Source organism: Cordyceps fumosorosea (genome assembly GCF_001636725.1).
Source record: "Cordyceps fumosorosea ARSEF 2679 chromosome Unknown scaffold_37, whole genome shotgun sequence".
NCBI classification, from domain to species: Eukaryota; Fungi; Ascomycota; class Sordariomycetes; order Hypocreales; family Cordycipitaceae; genus Cordyceps; species Cordyceps fumosorosea.
In genome coordinates, this window is record NW_017387337.1 from 110,241 (window position 1) to 131,969 (window position 21,729).

Genomic DNA, 21,729 nt, shown 5'->3' on the forward strand with positions numbered 1-21,729 from the left:
AAGAAAGTGAGAAAGCATCTAAATCATCAAGTTGTTGGCTGATAGAGGGTATCTCGAAACAGATTCGCTTGGGGGGATCGAGCCAGCGCGAGCTAGCTTCCACGACCTCGACACGAATGTCAGGCAGGCAGGCTTAGACGTGCGCGCGGCCGGTGAAGCGGGAGCGGACATCGCGGTGCTTCCACCAGTAACCCGCGGAGGCGAGGGCGACGAGGAGCCAGAGCAGGGCGCTGGTGAGGTCGACCCAGATGGCGTTCTTCATGCGCTTGACGGCGCCATTGCTAGCCTTGGCATGGAGGAAGAGCTGGCGGGTTGCGTGATTAGCGAGCAAGTTTTGTTCTTCCCCCCTCTGGGGATGGCAAGAAGAGAGAGGGGGGGAGGGGGGCAAACGTACATTGGCAAAGACGCCAAAGAGGGTAATGTTGAGGATGAAGAGGACCAGGTTCCAAATGGGCGCGACGATGCCGCGGGCGTGGAAGACGAAGGGGACAAAGTACACGAGGCAGGTGACGCTAGAGAGGGAGCCGACGACGACAGCGAAGATCTAGAAGCGCATCGGCTTGTTAGTGATTTGTTTTTTCCCTCTTTCGATGTCTCGCGCTTGGCTGTGAATAGTAAGAGACGTACCCATTTGGAATCGAGGTGGCTGTTGACCTCCCGAGCGCGCTGGACGTCGGTCGCGTACAGCCCGATGATTGTGAGGCCGAGGACGAAGAGCAGAAAGTGGGCGACGGAGAAGGCGAGGTACCCCTTGGTGATGTTGAGACGGCTGAGCATGGCTGCGGTTGGTGTTGCGTCGTCGTCGTCGCGAGTGAAGGCGGATGGGGAGAGAGATGGAGGAGGGAAAATGGAAATGGCGGTTGGGTGGTGACTGTGCTTTGGTGGTGGGATGGTCTCGTCGTGCCTTGATTTTGGATTTTTCCTGCAAAAAGCAGCCACAGCTCAGCTCGGGGCCCTCTTGGATTGTGACGTCAAAGAGGCGCTAGACCTTGGGTGGCATGGCGTTGGTGATAATGCATGAATTGGAGATGTCAGAACACATTGGCCAAATTATTTTCTGTGCTCTCTCTTCTCTGCCATGCTTCTGGATTAGCTTCTGTATTTCTCCGTACATTTTCCTCCTCTTTCTGGTATTTTTTTCAACTGTATCGTCCGTCCACCCGTACCTACCTGGCATCAGGACTGGGGCATTACATATGCTAGAGCGGTCTGGAACTGCCCATTCCCGGTACTAATCCGTTTTAGGCTTTCTGCTCTTGCTGCTGCTCGGCTGCCAATTCGCCGCCTTATTACGACAAGGCTGGGCTACGACATGAATCAACACAGTACTAACGCGGCTTGAATATCAAACTGACGCCGTCTTTTCATCCACGTGCTCGCGCTACGTATCACCCCGTTCCGTTACTCGTTTCGGCAGTAGACTGCACAGGTTGCCTGGAAAGCCTTCGTCATGCTGGAGCGTTGGCGGCGACCAAACGAGAACAGCCACACAAGGCTGGCCATGAGCGCGATGGCGCCGTATAAACGATGCAGATGGCTGCTCTTCCAGCAGAATACCATGTCTTCTTTTGTGTTTTCTTGAACAACTCGTGAAGGAATCTTGCGATCCATACCACTCTCACCTCACCATGACCATCGACCAGACTCATCCCGAGTGTCTCAACGACGCCCAGCTCGCCAACTACCTCAAACGCATTCAGCCTCCGCATCGAGCCCGGCACCATCCAATCCAACATTGCCACCCTCAAGTCTATCGTCAAGGCCCACCTCAGCAGCATCCCCTACGAGAACCTTAGCCTGCACTACCAGCTCCCCGACGACGGCGCCGGCGGCCGCGAGCAGCCCGTCTGCTCCATCCGCCTCCCAGCCACCTGCGACAAGATGGCCACCAGCCTGCGTGGCGGCTACTGCCTGGAGCTCAACGCGCTGCTCGCGCAGGCGCTGCGCGCCGTCGGCTTTGCTGTCGAGACGGCGCAGGCCCGCGTCGTCTTTGACCCCGCCACCCGCGCCGAGCACCAGCAGCAGCATGACCTTGTCAACATCTGGCCGACGCACATTTTGCTCCTAGTCACCACGGCCGGCGGACGGTGTCTCGTCGACGTTGGCTCGGCCAAGTACTCGCTCGCGGAGCCACTGCCGCTGGACCAGCCCTCCGCCGTGGCACGCGGCATCTTGGGCAAGGCCCTCCGCCTGCGGTCCACGACGGACACCCCAGACAACGGAACGCCCCAGGGCTACTACCTGCAAGTCTCCGTCCCCAGGGAGCGCTGGCGAGACCACCTCCTCTTCCAGGACGAGCCCGCCGGGCGCGCCGCCGAGGACCTCATCCATGCCTGGATGGCCCGGGGCCCCGCGCCCCGTGTCGCCGCCGTACCCGTTTGCCACCATGCCCGTCCGGGGCGTCAGGCAGGTGGGCGTGCACGACGAGGAGCTTGCCATCCGCAGTCAGGCCGGTAGTACCGATGCCGAGGGGGATGGGTACGTTTTCCTCGAAGGCGAGGGGAGGACGACGACGGTGACGAGGCGGAGGCTGGACGGTCCGACGGGGGTGGCGGGCGCAATGGCAGTCTACTTCGGCATTCTGCCGACGTACATGGAGAGCCCGCGTGTGCGCGTCGAGGCCAGGCCGGAGAATGCATGGTAGACGCTGGACTGGTGAGAGTAACCGGCGTCCTATCCCCTGCAATCACGGCCGGTTTGAGTATGCGGAGAGTCTGCGTAAAGACTTGGAATGAACAGTATATTGCGTGGACCCATTCACCTGTTGTACATGTCTAATATACAATGCCGCGCTCGCCAGCCACTTTTTACATAAATATATATACAAGTACACATATCCCATTCTCGCCGCCGGCTTACGGCACCGTCTTGGGAATCTTGATCATGCCGCGCTTGCGGTCCATGTGCGGCGCGCCGTAGCGCCAGCCCAGGCCCTTGTGCGACCGCCCGTCCGTGCCTGCGTCATCGGCGTTCATCTCGCGGAAGCGGAACTCGTAGCGGTCCGACTTGACGAGCGTCGTGGCCGCCTCCAAGGCCGCCTGCTCCGCTGCCAGGCGCTCCGCGAACTCGTCCTCGCGCTGGCGCTCCGCCTCCTGGAACGCCTGCCAGTTGGCCTTGCGCGAGCCCTTCTTAGCAATGTTCCGGCGCTCCATGTCGATGAGGCCACTTTGCGGCGAGCGCTTGTCGACGGACAGCATGTTGTCGTAAAAGGCCGCGGCGGCGTCCTCGCGCGTGAACTCGGTCGACTCGGCAACGGGCACGAACAGCTGCTGCATCGTGTAGCGGTGCACGTGGATGTCGTTGACGGGCTCAAACGGCGTTTGCTGCGGCTCGCCGGGGTAGTAGCCCCATTTTGGGAGCAGCCCTTGCACGGCCTTGGAGTATGGTGTGGCGAGCTTCTTGCCCTGTCTTGGGTTAGCAATTTTCCAAGGTACCATATGTTGCAAGCGATTGGTGTGGGATAGCTTGTAGTCAGTCGTAAAAGTTTAACCATTTTGATGTCTTAAAGACTAATCGAAAAATTTTAAAAAAGTAATTTCATCATGCAAGCTCTCTGGAGGGATGATGGGAAAGTAAGGAAATAGTGAAGAGCACAAGGGAACTCACCGAATTAGTCCACTGCTTCTGTGCCTCCTTTAGCCTCACAATAGCCGCCACGCGACGAACGTCCAGGCCCATCTCGGCCGCAATGGCCTTGAGCGCCTGCCCCTCCTGCGTGGCACGTTGGTATATGAGATGCTTGGTTGCGTCGTTGACGACCCTTTCGCTGCGGAACAGCGGGTTGTTGGGGAAGGGGACGTCCGGCTGGCCGCTCAGGGTCCCGGGTCCGCTGTTATTGGCGAGCACACGGCCCTTGGCGCTGTGAATCCACGCGAACATCTTCCGCCGCGCGGCGCTGCTCTTCTCTCGGCACGGCGTCGCGGAGAAGGCGCAGGTCTGTGGTGCGGCAGCGACGGCACGCGGCCGGCTCGTGGATAGGAGAAGAGCATCCGCCGCGGCGACTGGCGCGCGGGCGCTGACTCGAGGAGGCATTAGGAAGGGAATATAGAAAACGCTAAGAAATAGAAAACACGAGGGTATTGTGACAAGGAAAAGAGTCTATGACGATGCGAGCATGTTAGGGGCCGTCAATTGATGTCGATAGCTCCTGGATCAGAGGTTGTGTGCATTGCTTTGGAGAATTTGTGGTTGGAGCTTTCGACCAGATTTAGTTAGGGTGGAGCCTGCGCCCGGCGCGGCGGTTTGATTTTCCGCGACCGTTGTTGATGGAGCGTTGTTGCGCGCTGCAGTTGAAAGACGGCACGAACAGAAATGATAAAGCAAGAATGACTGAATTAATTCGCTCAATTGTATTTCATTTCAGCGACGGTGGGGAATATTCCCATAGAGTCTTCGATCGTGCCTCCAAAGCAATCAATGCGGTCTTTGCCACCCAGCTCACTGTACCCGATTCCCTCTGAAGTATGAAGCGCTATATACGTCGAAACTGTAAATAGGATTAAAAGTCCGGTATCAAACTGTAAATAAACCATGCTTCTCAAATCTCACATATCCTCCCGTCACTGTAAGAAGGTCAAACTCCCCAACATGCACATACTGGCATCCTCTTGGGCGCCAAATCAAAGAAGCCCGGGTGCGCAACCTATGGATCAGCAACAAGCGAAGAACGAGATTTCTTAGCCTTGTTCTTGAGAGCCGCTGCCTTTTGGCTGGCTTCCTCCTCGGCAAGGGCAAAGTCTTTCCAGGCGCGCCAGCCGTCAAAGTCGATGAGAGCCTGCATGCAGCCCCATTCCGTGACCTTTCGCTCAAGCCAGACGAAGTTGACGGGCTAGAGAATTAGCATGAATAATCGCTGACAGTAAAGGGGGCAGGGATCGGCACATACCTTTGTCAAAAAGTCATTGCAGCCGGCCGCTAGGGCTTCGTGTCTGTCACTCTGCAGTGAACTGGCTGTGAGTGCCACAATGATGACTGGGCCCTTGAAGCTGTGGAGGTTTTCGAGGCGGTCTTTGTCGGTCAATTCGAGTGCAAGTTCCTCTTGGGGTGTGGTGGGCACCGAGGAGAAGACGCCAATCGAATTGACGCGTTCCAGTCTGCGAATCTCACGAGTGGCTTCGAGACCATTCATGACTGGGAGCTGGATGTCCATGAGAACCAAGTGAAAGCCGCCGGTTCGCCACTTCTTGACGGCTTCTCGTCCGTTGGTGGCCGTTTGCCAGCGTACCTTGAGGCGTTTGACGAAGGCTTCCAGCAGCTTCAGGTTGATGGGGTTGTCTTCAACGATGAGGATGCTAATCGGAGGCACCGTCGCAGCGACACCACTCCCGTTATAATCGAAATTCTTGCGGCGCTTCGGTCGCGTGCTGGCTGCTCGTGCCTCGATCAGTCGGGGCGATGCCATACCAATGCGGCCAGAGGCAGCATACATGTGTTCACGGCCGGGCGATAGCATGGGCATACCGTCAGGTGGCATGCCGATGGGATCTGAAGAATTTGAATGAGCACAGGAATGGTCTAGCCGCGGTCGATATTGGTGCGTACCGTGGGTGTAATTGCCATCTCTCCCATTCATGGCAGATGAGGGCGTGTGCGTGCGCGCTACGCGAGGCCGGCCGGTCTGTTCGCGATGGCCACGAGGGCGCAGCCCTCCGGGTGAAGGGATGGTGGGAAGATGCCCGGTTCCCAAGACGGCGATGGAGTGTGGGGGACCACCGTGGTGGTCGGCGGCCGGCATGACGAGCTGCATGTGCGGCGAGGGTAGAGCTCCGACGGGAGGGAAATAGCCTTCGCCAGACTCGAGCGGCCGACCGTCTTCGGTGTAGTATATCGCGGCGGCTGTGTGGGGAACGTTATGGTGCTGGCGACCCTGGTGTTCGTGCTGTGAGGGGTACGGAGAGGCCTTTGGGGTCCTGCGTGGTATATCGATGACAACGGCGTCCTCTACCGTCTGGCCTTCAGGATAGAAATTGTCCAGGGTGCGGCACATGTGCTCGTCGGGCTGCAGCAGGCGGTCTCTCTGATCGCGGGGATAGAGGCGGAGATGCAGGTCGGGAGCATCAAACGTCTTGCCAAGCGAGTTGGCGTACTTGCGGAGGATAGTGTCCCGGACATCGTCGACGAGATCATCCTCAGAAATGGTGATGAGGGTGGGGGAGGCGCCGGGCCGGCGAACCCAAATCTTTCGTGCGTTACCCATGGTGGGAGGCGAAGGTACGTCGAACTCGGGGGCAGGGTCGAGGAAAAAGTGCGCCTTGCGCGGCGTCTTGACCCGGCGGATGGCAGGGCCGGAGCCGCTGGATCGCCGAGGCGCAGCGGGAAGACGAGAGGAGGGTTCGGAGCAAGATTCGGCAGCAGCGGCGACAGCGACGGCGGATGTGGTTTGGGATGGCTGGATGCGGCTGCGTGTCGAGGTTGATGGCGCAGGCGGCGGTGATGTTGCGGGAGTTGATGAGGAGGAGGAGGCGTGGTGGATGGGGGCGTGGAGAGGGTGGACACGGGGATCTGTGTAGGGGTTCCCGTGCTCGCCGGGATAGCGCTCGGGGGGGCGCAGCTTTCGAAAGGGCTCGGTGCTGAAGTTTTCAAAGATACTGTGTAGCGTCGGAGCGGTGACTCGAGAACCCGAATTGTGCCTGTCGTGGGCCGATGGTGAAGGAAGCAGGGTGGGATCGTAATAATAGAGAGGATCTTGAGAGAGACGCTGAAGACGGTCCTGAAGGTCGAGACGTTGGTGGTGGAGAACTTGGTCGTCAGCGGGTGGATTACAGGCGGTTGGGGCGGCAAGGGACGCTGAGGAAGGGCCGGGCGGGGACGATACAGGGAGAGAGGGTGCTGGAGTTGATGCTGAAGCAGGCGCTGGATGAGCTGAGATGGGCGCTAAAGTCACTGGAACTGCTTCTAAAAGCGCTGGGGAATCTGATGCTGAGGAAGAAGCTGAGGACACTGAAGACGCCGAAGACGAGGCCAAAGTCGCCCAGGCCGAATCCGCAACAGCAGCACTTTGCGTGGGCTCTTCAGCGGGTAAAGCACTCTTCTCAGTGGCGCGGGCTGCTGAAGCCTCAGCCTCTTCTCCCCCCTGCCCAGCAGATTTAGCCCTGTCCACCCCGGCTTCAACAGACATCAACCCCAGCGTCGACTTGGGTCTGGGCCCGGGTGACCCATGCATACTATCCAAGGCGGTTGACATTGATGGTGATGGTGTTGGCAGAGGTGAGCCTGATGCCGATGCTGCTTCTTGTACCTCGATGGTGCTGACTTCGATGTCGTTCTTGGATCGTGGTCCGGCCGCTTGTGACTGACGTTGCCGTAGGGCTTGCCGCTTCGAGCCCGACAACGAGGATGCCTCTGTTTCATCGTCGTTCAGTCTTCCAGCCGATGAGCTGTTCGAGGCGCCCGGCATGGTGCTGCGCCGGCGCAACGATAGCCTCGACTTGATGCACGCTGGCAAACCAGGCCTCATCCCGCGAAGCCAGGCAACCCAGGGAGATGATTGTGAGACCAGGGCCAGGCGTAACTAACAGAAACAAAAGGGGAGCGAAAATGAAGAAATGAAAACGAGAAAGCTTTGAAAATCGGCCGGTAGGAAACGAAACGAAACGAAACGAAACGAAACGTTGGGCCTGCAAGTTGGAAACAAACAAATCTACGGCTCAGCTGGTTCGACTAACCACTGACTGCATGCGGCCAGCATAGGTAAAGGCAACAAAAGAACAATGCACGCACACTCATGCAGAGCCACATGTCGCATTATGCTACCGGTCCGGAAAGGCAATGTCGCTTAACTCTCAGAAAGAAAGAAAAGAAAAAGGTCCCGAGTCTCCGACGTGGCTTGGCCATCATCACACAACAAGAGCAAGCAACACGCAGCACACAGCACCCAGCACACAACACACCAAGCCCAGCGCGATGCAGTCCAGACCTGCCCAGTCATCAGGTTGCCTAATTCTTTTCCGACAACCGTTTGACTCGAGACCCCTGCATGCGCCGCCGCCTCCAGGTTGAAACTACAAGGGCCCTCCGTCTCGCAAATCCCAAGTTCCCCAACAGTGCCAGTCAAGTTGTCTTTCTTGCAAGGGCCAGGATGGCTACAAGGCGGAAACGCGCCAATGAGATGGCAAGATGGCCCTATTAATCAACCGGCCAGACCCGCCAGTCTCGTTTATACTCATATCTCGATTCACGCCGCATTCCTGTAAAAATGGGTATTTCCCGTGGCGATGGCATGTGCACAGCCTTTTCTCAGGAGGAGAGGAGACGTGCAACCACCTCGCCGGTCTGGATTAACCCTTGTCCTTGTCACACGGCAAGGCCCGTCAGACTGTCATACCAGAGAAATTCAACCCAAAGAACCAAAGTTTGCCACAGGCCTGCCTGGATGAAACATGCAGTCTGCAGACTTTTTGCGGGCGCGCCTCTTCTCTGTACTGGAGTACATCCGTTCTATCCTCCGGGTTGCATCGCCTTTTTGCCCGAGCCATCGGATGCAGTGCGACACCGGACAACTAACTACCGCCTACAGGCCTGGCTATCATACAAACGTAGTAGACATAGCTGATCCAGGGGCCGACGCCTGTTTTCCTGCGTGTCACTCGCCAAGGCAAATGTGAGTTCTGACACGTTTCTTTGTGGAGGGATTCAACAGAAAAAATTATGCCGACCAGCAAGAGGACGCCGCGTCTGTGATACCTGGGCGTCTACTATTGCTGCACGCTAATGCAATGCGAGCCCGTGGTGTCCCTTGACCTTGACCGCGACTCCCTCCCTCAACAGCCAAGGCAGACGAGGCGACTCGCATGGATATTATCTGCAGAAACTGAACATTATTCTTCCTGCAGATGAACAGGATGGCCGGAGCAGTTCGACGCGGCATTCTTTGAGCTATATCCTCGTCGATGTTGTGGTTGCTGCAAAAAGAAACTGACTGGGCATCACCGCCAGATGCCTCAGCAATGTCTGTGCTCTTTGTTAGTATCCGGCAATAGCCTGCCTGGCATGTGTCTGATTGCTTTGCAGGGATCCCGCGGACTGTCCCGCGGCCCCTTTCTCATGGGAGACAGGTCGGCTCACTGACGATTGACAGCAAGTGAATGAAGTTCTCCCTTGCCGGATCAGGCCATTATTCGGGAGCAAGCGAAACTCTATCTCGACCATGCATCTGGCCGCTGTCAAAACGCCCGGCCGCTGTCAGTTACGGGGCGCATGAACACGGGCGGATGTCTAACCAACTAACGTAGTTAGCGATCGTCGCCCGCGCCGTTCCGAATCGCTATTCCTCCCCAGGATACTTTGCTGCACAGCGCAGGCACCGCAACCAAGCCCGCACGTTGCGCCGCTGCACAGGGGTGCTCGCCAGTAGCCTTTTTGTCGAATTCTTCAGCCCGTCATTGAGCTCTACTATGGCCAGCCTCACGAGTTTTACCGTTTGTCCAAGTATGAATGAATGGTAATTGAGATGTATCCTATGAGAACGGGCTTTTTTTTCAAGCCATCGGCATTGACATTCAAGCTGGAAACTGCAAGCTATAGCCTCGAAATTAATCCAGGCCTATCCCAAACGAATTTCGCGCCGGATATAGTCTGAGTGACTTGCTTTAAATTCCACGCCTCTGGATTGCAAAGTCTCGCATTGTCGAGATCTGCGTGGGGGTAAACTCATACAGACATTCGCTGCATGACGTGTTAGACCAAGCAACAAAATCACAAACTGCTTTTGCAGGAATCGGCTCTAAGGACTTACTCGGTACCGTAACTCATGTAGTTATGGTCACATCTAGCTCCGCAAGTTCTGCTCGGGTCAGCCTTGTCCTGTATCATCACATCAAGGGGGGCAGACGCACTCGTTGCTCAAGCCGGGCTTGTTCATCCAGTTCCACTCGCAGTCGCCAGGGTTGGTCATTTCGGTGTGCTCGAGGTCGAACCAGTGGCCGGCCTCGTGGACGGCCGTCTTGCCCTGGTTCCAGACGGGATGGGCGCTGCCGGGGACCGTGGCGACGTTGACGTACATGCCGTCCCGCTTCTCGTTCTGGCTCCCTACAAACGTCTGCGTTGTGCCGCCATAGGTCGGGCCGGCCGTGCGCCAGTAGAGGTTGAGGGTCTTGCGGTCGCCGCGGTGCAGCTCTTGTGTGAGCGGCATGCGCATCGGGTGGCCCTGGATCTTGGCGCGCTTCCAGTCGGCGTCGAGGAAGTGGAAGGAGATGTTGGCAGGGGCGAAGCCCTTGTTCAAGGCGACGATTTGCCGGTCAAAGTCAGCGCGCTGAGATGACACGCATTTCTTGGTTTAGTACAGCCACGACAAGCGAAGGGAAGGGAGGAGGGGGGAACGCAACGTACATTGAGATGAAACTCGGTCAGCGTCTTGTCTTCAGGATCGTCGACTACGTGCATGTAGACGCCGACCTTGAGCATGCGGCCGTCGTCGGCCGGAGGCGGAGGCAGCTCCCATTGGACAGGAGGGGCTGCCGGCGCGGCGGGAGGCGGCTGCTGCTGCTGCTCCCCGTCCTTGGGCGGAGGGCCGAACAGGTCGAGGATGTCCTGGGGGACCTGCGCGCTCTGGCGTCTCGCCGCGCCGGCGGCCGGCTCCTTTTCCGCTTCCCAACCGCAGAACTCGGCCTGCTCAAGGTCGCGGATGGCGGCGGCCGAGACCCCGGGGACGCCGACGAGCACGGCCGACGTCAAGGCCAGCGTCGTGGCGGCCATCTTGGAGATGGAAGGCATCGTGAAGAGTCAAGGTTGAAAGGGAAGCAACGAGTGACAAGTGGTGAGGAGAAAATGGCCAGGGTGCAGTGCGTCTTGATCTGGAGGCTGATGAGGAGAGAGAAGGTGAGTTGTCAACGGCATGTTCAGCCTTCTTTATAGTCGTGGTGAAGCTGTCTAGAGTTTTGACCCCTTGAGGGACCTCAACTGCATTGAGCTCTCGAAATTGGTAATTTAAAGCCATTGTGTTCTCGCGAATCCCGAGCTGGGAGACGCAGGCTGACTCTGAAGAAAGATTCGCAGCCCTGGGCTCACGATTCTGTCGAGGGATGGTCTGCTTCTGCCGTCGGCAAGGCCTGATGGCCGAGTCATTCCAGACAAGGGTTTCCATTCTAAATTGGCTGGTGACGACACGACCGACTCATATTCCCCTTTGATTTCTTCTCTTCTTCTTGGCGATCCTTTCGGTCGCTTATCAAACATCACTCACCAGTCGGGGAGGGGGGGGAGGTTGCTTGACGCGGCGGACGGCCCTTTACAAATTTACACTCTGGGCCCAGGCCCTTTAGCTATGGGCATCCCACGAGAGTTGTTGAGTCTCGGAGGTAATCACGCGACTAGTCAGTCGCAAGCCCGGAGATGTGAACTGCGCCAAGACAGCGATCAGCACGGCAACATCCAATCACTCAATAGCGACTCCGTATAGACGCCAGGGACCCCTTGCTGCATTGTTCCTCTCAGTCTAGGGAACTCGACGTGGGTGAGGGGTTGCTACTATTGCACACATGTTGCGTCTACATGTAATTCGAGACTATAACCATGAAGAGAATTTGACGGTAGACTTTTGAGTAGGCACAATATCGAGATTACCTTGATGAGATTGCTGTTATGCAGGTCAGGAACGCGAACAAGGATACTGTTTGCTTCTTCCATGCTTTCCTATGCTAACCTTGGCTTGTTCCGCAACAGGACCGCTTGTACTTATGAATAGACGCGCGCCCCTCATATTCACCCACTCTTGCTCTGTGAGAGTCGTCGTGTACAACCCTCTGCTACACCGGCGCCTCCCTCTAGGCACGACAAACTTTGCCGAAAGACGCCGCTGTTTCTAAGTTGATACCGACCGTCTGGTTAGAAGCGTTTTGGGATTGAACGTTGCAGCGAAGTTGGATCATCGTATAGATGATGCCGCCCCGCCCCCGGGGGGGGCTTGTTCGCTCCCCCGCTTCGGGCGGGCCCCAGCGCATGAATCAAGGTCTTCCGCCAAGTTGGTTTTGAAGGGTAATTTTGGTCGTGTTCAGGCGGCGGCAAGTTTTTCTCTGGATTGACTAACCGTACAGCCCCTTGTTTGTGGAACCGGGCCTAGGCATCTCCGGCCAGCTTAATAATTAGTGTTGAGATCAAACCGTCGTCGTGCCAACTGGCAGCGGCAGCCCTGCAGGCTCCGATACCCCGGCCACCGAGTTCATGCAGTGTTGGCGGTCCCGATGTGAATAGCGTTGGCAAATTTCACGCTCAGCAGCCCTGAACTGTCTCTGAACTGGACGGCAAGGTCCGAGATGGGCAAGCTTCATGCCGACAGGGACGACGGGCGACGGACGACGGACGACGTACAACGGACGACGGGCCACGCTCGAGACGGTTATCAAAGAACAGCACAAGGACAGCTGGCCTTCCAAAATAAGAAATTTCGAGCCTTGATTCAGATTCTGTTGTCACGCACAAGCGCCCCCGCCCACACCACGGGTCGTATTTCATGCAAACCCCCCCCCCCCCCAAGCGCAGTCGCCGCCGGGTTAGCGGAACCGACGCGCCCAGGCGGTTGCGTTCCGCTACTGAGAAGCCGCGCATAGCCACGGGCTGGCCCATCTCCGGGAGCTGAAGGTAGCCGAGATGTTGGCTTGACCGGCCGGGCGTCAAGGCCGATCGGTCATTGGCCAGCCATGGATACTGCAGCGGCGGATTTGTTCTTGCTGGCTGTTTTGCTCGGCCCTCGTGCGCAAGCCCAGCCGCGTGTCATCTGCGTCTGGTCGTTATGCCCAGTACTTGTGCAAGGTTTTTCGGTCCCCATAAAGCCCTCAAATAAAGAAAAATATTATCGCTCTTGTATTATTATGTTAAGGCTGATCAAAGTACAATAAGGCTATCTTGAATACAAATTCTCCGTGACTAGGATTCTATTAATTCCTCCTAATCGTGTTGGTCCATGCAACTGATGTTCCATATTCACTGGTTCAACATACGCTTCCTTGGCGTGTAGATGAACGGCAGTCCATCTTGCCTACCTATTCCGAATCTTCCCTTCTGAAATAAATGCCAATGCCCCGAAAGAATTTAGTTTTATCTTTCGGGAACTTGGAATAACTGTAGGAAGGTCTCATTGCTGTGACGCGCGTCGAACCCTCATCCTCTGCCCACGGCCTGTAGGTCCTATTAGCTTCAAATGGAAAACTTGGCTCGAAAGAGTGACAAGCCCTAACTAGAAGGTCAAGTTGGAGTGTACATACCCGATCCCGAATCCACAGAGCCACACCTCATCTATTTTATCCCTGGAAATCTCCCCGTCACGATTCGCCTCGATCTTTCCCCAGACCATAGCCGCCGGCTTCGCCAAGTCGGCAACAATCTGCCGAACGGGCATCTTGGGCTGGACGGCGAAGACGAGGGTGCTTTCGTCGACCTCAAGGAAGCCCTTTGGGTCCCCAAGGACCTCAAAGCCCAGCCCGGCCAGTAGCTGCTCGTCGACGGATGTGTACGCAGGATCTTGCGTGTAGCATTTGGCCTCGACGCCTCCCTGTGCCTCGGACAGCGTCTTAGCCATAGTGAGCGCGGCGGCGTGCTGCGTGGCGGAGCGCCGCATCCAGTCAAAGAACTCTCCATGAAGCGTCCTGGGGTCGAGGCCGCCAAGGTCAAAGCAGACGACCTTTTTGATAGGCATTTGTAGCTTGGCTGCCGATTCTTGGAGAATTTTTATGAGGGACCGACACGTAGCACTCTTGTTCCACGATTCCTGGTGCTCGCGGAACGCCTCCTCGAGGTCGGACAGCCGCCAGCCGGAAGGCTTCTCGGACTTTTCCCAATAGACGGTGATGGGGTAGGGAACGTTCATATGAGGGTTGGGGTTGGTAACAGAGGGGTGCGTTATATCTTGAGTGACAGTGTAATGCACGAATATTTTGTCACTAACAAGTTCGCGTGCGTGTTAGGAAGCCTGGGCTTAACCAGACGGCATCGCACCCAGCGATGAGACGGGAGGGGATGCACCTACCATCCTTCGATTCTTGAATTGGGATTTGTACATGGCCAACTCACTTCACGATCCACAACATCCTTGAGGGTGATGATGCCGTCCTTCCCCTCCGGAATGCCTGCCTCCCGGGCCGCGTCAAGCTGTTGGTCCAGACTGGCAATCGTCTCTCGCGCGAAGAATGGCTTCCCAGATTCGTATGCCGCGATGTAGGCCCTAATAATCTTCTTATTCTCATCTATAAGCTTACTGCTCCTGCCGCGGATCGCTTGTATTCTCTGGTGTTCCGCGCACGCTTTCCGTAGTCTCTCCTCCAGTAGCTCGGTGCGGGAGCGGGACGGCTGGGAGATATTGTTACCCATGGCGTAGATAGAAGAACGACTAAGGAAGATTGACTTTTTTTCTAGCTGGCTAATTGATGGATGAAGTGAATAATAGTGGTGCTGTTTTGGTAAAGCTGGTTGTCTGAAGGAAAGAAAGTGTAGCGCTTATTGTTTTCTGTTTGTTAGTGTTGGCAGGCAGCAACAAACGGGCTGCATAGAACATTTTCCATCCGGAAGGAGCACAATTGAAGCGAGATACAAGCGCGACACACAAAGCTGGTAAGACACGCTCGTTAGTGGTAAATGGGACTTGATTAGGTACAGAGGTGCTATTGAGTCTTCATGTTTGGTCGTTCATTACGATACTTCTAAGTGCAGCCTACAGGGTACGACGCACTAGTTGACAAGGACGTAGGTCAGAGTAACTTGGCGCAACAGCAAGGGCAGCAGAGAGGGGGGAAAAAAGACGAGAGGGAGAAGACTATTTATTTTAAACTTGTTGCCTTGCTTGCCGTTTCTTGGATGCAATAGCAGCTGTGTTAGGTAGGCATCTAGTTGTAACCAAAGTGATCGCTCCAACCTGCCGACCTAGTTCCCACATCATCGTGAGCAGCCAACCCACCAATCCATCCCACCAACAACATCACCATCATGTCCGATCCCAACCCACCGAGCAGGAACGACGACAAACCCATCCCGCGGCCCCCCAGATCCAGCGCCCACGCCGCCCAAGTGCAAGTCCAAAACCGCCGCCGCGAGTATCTCGACCGCCACCCCCTCTACTTTGACAACCTCGAGCACGAGCTAGCCGGTCCGCATCTTCCCCTTCAACTCCCTCTCAACTCCAACTGACAGAATGACATCGCAAGACCCCGTGTTGTACGAGCGCCTCGTCAGGCGCCACCAGTCCGCCGAGGAGAGGCAGGCCGAGGGCCGCGCCAAGGGCTACGGCCGCACCCTCGAGGCCGACCTCGTCCGCGGCGAGACCAAGCTCGCCGACCTGAAGCGTGATGGCGAAGAGCCCTCAACGTCCTGCGGGCGAGAAACGTTGTCTACGACGGGCATCGAGGGCGGCGCGGTCTGGGACCAGTCCGCCGAGTCCAAGGCCCAGGGCCTCGAGCTGTGGCGCGCGTTCCTGACGCACCGCTTCGTGCACGGCGACGACCGCGAGTTCGACTACGCGGCCGTGGACGCGGACGAGGCGTACGACGGGCTCGCGAGGATGGACGCCGAGGAGCAGTGGTTCGAGGATGAGGAGCCTACGCGGGCGGATGACGCTGCGCCGTTGGAGGGGGAGACTGGTGTTCAGGATTTCTAACGAAAAGAATCTTCAGGGATTTTAACACAAATGATGTTCTTGTATAAAGAGTGTACTATAAGAAAGAAAATCGTACATCTGGTATCGGTCAAATCAAACGCTCATCTATCGGTCATAATTTATACATCATCATCGGTTCAGTCCACCACGCCCAGCTTCATCTTGTTCAAGGCATTTTCATAGTTGGCCGGGCTGTGATCCGTCAACATGCTCGTGCCGAACCGCGGCTCCAGGAATCTCGTCTCCACGTCGCGCACATACTTCAAAATCACCCGCGTCGCCGGTCGCCCCAGCAAGCCCTCGCCGTTGAGCAGAAATGCCTCGCGGCGCAGCACGGGATAGCTCTCAATCACGAACACCTCGCCCGGCGGCACGAGCCTCTCGCATTTGAAGTTCTCCCGAAGGGCGGCCAGCGCCGGGAGCATCCACTTGTCGTCATCGTTTCCGGGGACAGCCCGCGACTCGTTGCCACTGTGCCATGCGTCCGACAGGTTATTCTGGAAAGTGGCCCACATGCGTCTCCGAATTTCGGCCTTGGTTGCATTTTCCTTGTCTTTGAAGGCTAGCGACAGGGCCTGGAAGTCATGCAAGATACCGAGAGAGAGGTGTGGCACGAGGTCGTCACCGTGCACCACCGTCGTGATGAGACCGCGGGTGATCTTGCGGAGCTTTGCTGACATGACGCCTGGCGAGCCGTACGCGTAGACGTGGATTCGACGTCCGGCTGGGATAAATGTGTCGTTGTACTTATGCTCCTTGGAAATCCCATCCGAGAGCATCTTTTTGAAGGCAGCTTTCGGAGCCGTCACAAATCCAGGGCCGTGGGGATTGGCTTCCGCCAACATGACGCCAAGAAGGGCCGTTACAGCACCCCCGAGAGAGTGGCCGCAAAGAACCAAGCCGTAGTCGGGGAATTCGACAAGGGCCTCTTTAAGAGTGACCAAGACGCGACCATCGTCTCCGTAGAGAAGACGGCGTGCTGAAGCATGTACACCCTTGTGCACTTTGTAGGGTCGTTTCTTCCAAACTAGGTTATCGTAATCGCACGTCATGTCTGCCATGACATCTTCAAATCCGAGCGTCCCGCGGCAGGCCAGAACTACAGCCTTGGCTTCGTGATCGAGAGAAATATAGTGAACAAGCGGGACGCCAGTGCCGGTGGCGCCAGTCGAGTCCGCTCCTCCCTGAGGATCAACAAACGAGGCGAGTAAAATGTTGCCGGCATTGGATTCAGTGTGGTGGGCAAAGTGGCGAACATCCTGATGCGTTCCATCCCAGCTCGTCAATTTCGGCATGTCGTTCGAGATACCCAGAAACTTGAGAAAATGCGATCCATAGCAGGCTGATGAAAAGCGCATGTACCTGGTAATATTGGGAAGCAAGTGGCCTTCTGGGAAAGTGCCGTCAACGAATCCTTCTCGACGTAGAGTGTGCAAAGCGTCAGCGGTGCTGTAACTGCTCTTCTTAAAATAAGACGAGAGGACCAGGGAGGTTTGCGAGTCGTTAGTTGCGAGGCTGTATATACTGGGAGCATACGATCCGCTGCGGCGGTGGCCGCGCATTGGAGACGCTGGCACATTGCCGCTGAGAAGCGAGCCTCGCCGCGACCGGACGGCAGGTTCTTGGGGAAATGACGCATCTTGCTTTCTGAGAGTCGGAGAGGGCGGTGCCCCGCCTTTGATGACAGGATAACCACCTTGTGAGGAAATGGTCTGTCGCCTATCGGCGAGCGAGATGTAGCTGGCGTGAGAAGAACTTCGAGGCAGAGGTTCCGGAGTCACAAGCGATCTGCGATTCGCGATGGATCGCTCTTGCGATGCTTTTGTGGGACGACTGTGCAGTGCCGTTACTTTTTGCGACGACTCTATGCGACTACTAGCAGTAGTTACTTGTTTTGATCTTGGTCCGTTTTCGTGAGTATCCTTGTTCCACATGTTGGAAATCGATTGGCCCCCATCCTTGAGAACCTGCTTCAGTCCAGACCTCTTGTCCGTGGAGCGGCTGCTGCTATCTGCCTTCTTTTTGGGGACAGGCCGTTTTGCGGTCGGAGAAGTTGCTTTCCCCGACGACACTGCTGTAGCGGGCTGTCTCTGCCGTTTTTGGTTTGCCGTCGGCTCAACCATGCGTGCTTCGCTTGTTCTCGGCATTTGTTCACTCTTCTGAGTCTCTGGCGAGGAAATAGGCGATTCTGATTTGAGATCTCGGGCATCTTTGGGCGGTGACAAGGGAGCTAGTACAGGCACAAACGTGCCGGTGGCTGGGTCGTATTGCATTGGCTGGGGAGACTCTTTGTCGCTGTCAATTTCGCCTAGAATGGAGCCGGTTTCCGCGTCGTCACCTCCTTGCAAGGTCATGGCGCGAAATTTGTCGCGTTCTATTCGGTAGACAACTCGGTAAGGTCCATCGTTTTCGTGACCTGGATAAGACAGGCGTTTAGAGACTGGCGTTGTGGTTTCGATGATTTCGGCCCCCGGTGGAGTTGGTAAGATGGGCAGACAGCCTTCAACTTCAACGGTAATGGTTTGGACAGCGGTAACGGAGTTGGAAATTGTAACCTTTGTTTCCGGTGGGAGAGACTGTGTGATGTGGCTCTTCAGAAGCGCTAGGGTTTCCTCCTCATCCTGGGAGCCTCGCCGGGAAATCTCTGGACTACGCGCGGGCGCATAGCCGCGCTGTAGAGCCAGCCTGTCGTCAATATCAACGCGGTCGCCATCGTTGAGCACAACCACATCCCAAATGACTTCTTCGAGGGTGTTCCTGCGAGCCTCTTCGTCGGGCAATTTGCGGCAGGCTTGTTGAAGATATGCGAGGGCGCTGAGGGCCAGCGTCAAGTCGAGGACGCCGACGCGCTCGCCCCTGGTGCCAGTGACTGGATTGCGAAACTCGCGGCGGATGAGAGTAATGATGCTGGCGACAGCGCGAGAAGAGTCTGTCGATCCAAGAAGCTTATCCAAAGACGAAAGGAAAAGTTGTGACGTGTCCGAGGCCAGGGAGAGGGTTGTTCCAGTTAAGCGAAAGCTGGCAGAGGTCCAAAAGGCGACTTGGATGACTGCGTAGTGAAGGCCCTCCAAGCTGCGCTCGAGCACATTTTCAGCGTCGGAAGCAGCCAGGCTGCTCTTTGCGTGATCCAAGGTATCTTTTCCGGCACGCGTAAGGACAACCTCGACCAGGCCACGAGCCAGCTCGAGACTGGACAGGGTGGTGAAACGCGCAGCGTCGAGCCCATATCCGCCGACCAGAGAGCCGAGGCGAATGGCGAGAGACGTTGAGCGCGCGGCAAGACTAACAGTTGATGCTATCGGGCCCGGTAGCAGTGTCGGACCGGGCTTGTGGGTTAATGGTTCATCGCGCGCCATGGGTGCTAGATGAGACTGTAACGGCGTTGTAGTGGGTAAGCAGCGGCATCACCGACATGTCCTGGTCTGGTGGCGGTTGTAGATTCGGTGGACTTGAGAAGGGGAAGGAGGTCAGATAAAGGTCGAAAGAAAACGCAAAGTAAATAAAATATGGAAAGAGATTAGCGGGATGCGAGGAACGTGGCGAATTATGCGAGTCGGGTGGTGTTTAAAGGATGGAAATGATGTTATTGATTCGAGCATGTGAAAGCACTAGCACGGTGTGGCCCAGAATGGTGGCGCTAGGAAGCGGCAAGGTTCAGTGGGCACCACAATGGTACCTTTCGGCAGGCGCCGGAGGGTCGCATCTCGATAATTTGATGGATTCGATGGGAGACGAGGCGGCGATGCTTTATTAAGGCTGGATAGTTGCAGAGTTTCCCAGCAAATAGGCGTTCGGTTTGGGTTGCAGATGCAACTCACCAGTGTGCGTTTCAGATTTGGGGCCAGCTGTCCGTACTGTAATAGAACGGTGTGTACACTGTACGGGCACTGTGGCTGCCTTAACAATGACAAACGCGAAACCAAGGTATGCACTTGTAATGAAGCTGCCAGGCTTTGACAGGAAGTCCGATTCGATACAGCTACGGATACAGACGTGGCCTATTTTGACAACAATATGATGCTATCATTTCTCACAAGCTACCAGGAGACTAACACGACAGTTGGTGCTGGTACAAACTTGTCAGTTGGTCTCTACACTATTGTATTTATTACAACGCAGTTTTTTTTCTGCGTACAGTGTCATCATTTTTTTGATCTAGTAAAATCCACTAATATCACTCTCTGCAATGAATCAGCGACATAGTTTTGCGATTGCCAGTCGCGGACCCCGACAGCGGGAGCGGCTGTAGTATGGCGGGCCAGCGCTCGGCCTATAGAACTCTCAACGTCCAGGGATCAGTCACATCGTCTCCTTGTCACTACATCTGCAGCCCTCACTATCAATCTGCCTGGAAAACAGGAGCGTGTAGCTCGAAACTACAAGAAACAATGCGCGACACGCTGCGGCAGCTCTGGGCGCAATAAGATTGGACAGGCGCAACGTGGCGTGGCGTCAAGCAGCCTGGATATGCGACGCGCGACATTTACTGGCCAGCGCCTCATGCAGCGACGATCGCCCTCACTGTCCCAGAACAGCCACACCATGCAGGAGACATATCAAGTGAGTCTGCCCTCTCTGTCGTCCCAGTAGCTGTGATCTTGCCTGCCCCTCCCATCTGCCTAATTAAAACGTCGACCTGACATTACGAAAATAGGAGGCTGTCAAGCTGCTTCGGAGCCAGACCCGGCTCGCCAAAGCGACGACCAAGCCGGACGAGCCGCGGCTCAACATCCCCAACAACTATGGCATGATCGAGTGGCTCGCGCAGTTGGGACATACAGTAAGCAGCGACTTTATCCGCAGCGTAGAAATACATCCTAAATACCAGCACCGCTCCCAGGACCTCGATGCACTCAACGTCATCCACATCACCGGGACCAAAGGCAAGGGCAGCACTGCCGCCCTAACCGCCTCCCTCCTACGGGAGCACTTTGCCCGCACCGGCCAGCGCGTGCCCGTCGGCCTCTACACCTCTCCGCACGTCCTGACCGAGCGCGACCGCATCCGCGTGGACCTGGCCCCCGTCTCCGAGGCCGACTTTGCCTCTGCCTTCTTCGAGGTGTGGCACAAGCTCCGCGCGGAAGAAGCAGCAGACAGTAGTTACCGCCCCGGCTACCTCCAGCTCCTCACGCTGCTCTCCGTGCACATCTTCAAGAAACGGCGCGTCGGCGTCGCCGTCTACGAGGTCCACGCGGGCGGGCGCAAGGACGCGACCAATATCTTCCGCAGGCCGCTCGCCTGCGGCTTTGCGCGCATCGGCTTGGACCATGCGGCGCTGCTCGGGCCGGGCGTCGACCGCATCGCCTGGCACAAAAGCGGCATCATGAAACCCGGCCGGCCGGCCTTCACGGTCCCGCAGGACGAGGTCCCCGCCGAGGTCCTCCGCCAGCAGGCCGAAGAGATTGGCGCGCCGCTGCACGAGGTCGTCGGTGGCGCGGAGGACTCGTCATCGGGGGTGAGGCAGCGCGCGCAGAGGGAGAACGCAGCGCTGGCGATTGCGCTGGCCAACGCCGCCCTGGAGGAGCGCGGGGACGAGGGGCTGTCGGAAGCGGACATTGAGAATGGCATCGCGCGGTGCGAGTGGCCGGGGCGGTTCCAGTATCTGCACAGGGACCGGGTGCACTGGTTCCTCGACGCAGCGCACAACGAGCTCAGCCTCCCGGTGGCGGTCGACTGGTTTCAGGAAGAGTCGCGGGCGGTGCGGAAGGTGCACGCAGACAGGCCCTGTCGGCGGGTGCTCGTCTTCGGGCACGCCTCGGATCGCAGCACGGAGCGCCTCGTGGACGTGCTGCTGGAGTCTGCCTCACAGTATGACCTGGCTTTTGACCAGGTAATACTATCATCATATAATCGCTACGGTAAGCTCAATAGACCCTTGTGTTACTCGGGAATGCTCACTAAAGAGGTGCAGACATTCCGATACCGGAATCCGTGGCCTCGGAGCAGCTCGAGTTTTGGAAGTCGCGCAACCTCCAAGTACCGATACAGCATGCCATCACTGCCGATGTAGCCATCGACATGGTCAAGGAGCTGCAAAAAAGCTCGCCTAATACGCATTTGCAGGTTCTCATCACAGGGTCGGCCCACCTCGTTGGCCAGTCTCTAGGCGCTCTGGGCGGCGACGAGCTCGTCATGAGAACATACTAGATAAG

The 21,729-nt window shown here is 56.7% G+C and overlaps 9 protein-coding genes across 9 annotated transcripts; 3 read left to right on the forward strand and 6 right to left on the reverse strand.

Annotated features, from left to right (window-relative positions):
• Window positions 1–133: 133 nt before the first annotated feature.
• On the reverse strand, window positions 134–777 carry ISF_08898 (hypothetical protein; the record flags this gene model as incomplete). The annotated part of the gene is made up of 3 exons (XM_018852501.1): window positions 134–304; window positions 395–544; window positions 628–777. The coding sequence occupies 3 exons, from the start codon at window positions 775–777 to the stop codon at window positions 134–136; spliced, it is 471 nt and encodes a 156-aa protein (XP_018700337.1).
• Window positions 778–1,628: 851 nt separating this feature from the next.
• Window positions 1,629–2,644, forward strand: ISF_08899 (N-acetyltransferase; the record flags this gene model as incomplete). The annotated part of the gene is made up of 3 exons (XM_018852502.1): window positions 1,629–1,654; window positions 1,701–2,370; window positions 2,450–2,644. The coding sequence occupies 3 exons, from the start codon at window positions 1,629–1,631 to the stop codon at window positions 2,642–2,644; spliced, it is 891 nt and encodes a 296-aa protein (XP_018700338.1).
• A 211-nt stretch (window positions 2,645–2,855) lies between these two features.
• ISF_08900 (Ribosomal protein S35, mitochondrial) lies at window positions 2,856–4,032 on the reverse strand (the record flags this gene model as incomplete). Its single annotated transcript, XM_018852503.1, has 2 exons — window positions 2,856–3,404; window positions 3,607–4,032. The coding sequence occupies 2 exons, from the start codon at window positions 4,030–4,032 to the stop codon at window positions 2,856–2,858; spliced, it is 975 nt and encodes a 324-aa protein (XP_018700339.1).
• A 610-nt stretch (window positions 4,033–4,642) lies between these two features.
• Window positions 4,643–7,396, reverse strand: ISF_08901 (response regulator; the record flags this gene model as incomplete). The annotated part of the gene is made up of 3 exons (XM_018852504.1): window positions 4,643–4,828; window positions 4,886–5,484; window positions 5,542–7,396. 3 exons carry the CDS (start codon window positions 7,394–7,396, stop codon window positions 4,643–4,645), a joined length of 2,640 nt encoding a protein of 879 aa, XP_018700340.1.
• A 2,418-nt stretch (window positions 7,397–9,814) lies between these two features.
• Window positions 9,815–10,710, reverse strand: ISF_08902 (metalloprotease MEP1; the record flags this gene model as incomplete). Its single annotated transcript, XM_018852505.1, has 2 exons — window positions 9,815–10,249; window positions 10,327–10,710. 2 exons carry the CDS (start codon window positions 10,708–10,710, stop codon window positions 9,815–9,817), a joined length of 819 nt encoding a protein of 272 aa, XP_018700341.1.
• Window positions 10,711–13,092: 2,382 nt separating this feature from the next.
• On the reverse strand, window positions 13,093–14,298 carry ISF_08903 (hypothetical protein; the record flags this gene model as incomplete). The annotated part of the gene is made up of 3 exons (XM_018852506.1): window positions 13,093–13,110; window positions 13,223–13,836; window positions 13,989–14,298. 3 exons carry the CDS (start codon window positions 14,296–14,298, stop codon window positions 13,093–13,095), a joined length of 942 nt encoding a protein of 313 aa, XP_018700342.1.
• A 612-nt stretch (window positions 14,299–14,910) lies between these two features.
• On the forward strand, window positions 14,911–15,577 carry ISF_08904 (hypothetical protein; the record flags this gene model as incomplete). The annotated part of the gene is made up of 2 exons (XM_018852507.1): window positions 14,911–15,070; window positions 15,129–15,577. 2 exons carry the CDS (start codon window positions 14,911–14,913, stop codon window positions 15,575–15,577), a joined length of 609 nt encoding a protein of 202 aa, XP_018700343.1.
• A 137-nt stretch (window positions 15,578–15,714) lies between these two features.
• ISF_08905 (Lipase, class 3) lies at window positions 15,715–18,933 on the reverse strand (the record flags this gene model as incomplete). Its single annotated transcript, XM_018852508.1, has 1 exon — window positions 15,715–18,933. One exon carries the CDS (start codon window positions 18,931–18,933, stop codon window positions 15,715–15,717), a length of 3,219 nt encoding a protein of 1,072 aa, XP_018700344.1.
• Window positions 18,934–20,119: 1,186 nt separating this feature from the next.
• On the forward strand, window positions 20,120–21,724 carry ISF_08906 (Folylpolyglutamate synthetase; the record flags this gene model as incomplete). The annotated part of the gene is made up of 3 exons (XM_018852509.1): window positions 20,120–20,137; window positions 20,232–21,435; window positions 21,489–21,724. The coding sequence occupies 3 exons, from the start codon at window positions 20,120–20,122 to the stop codon at window positions 21,722–21,724; spliced, it is 1,458 nt and encodes a 485-aa protein (XP_018700345.1).
• Window positions 21,725–21,729: the final 5 nt, after the last annotated feature.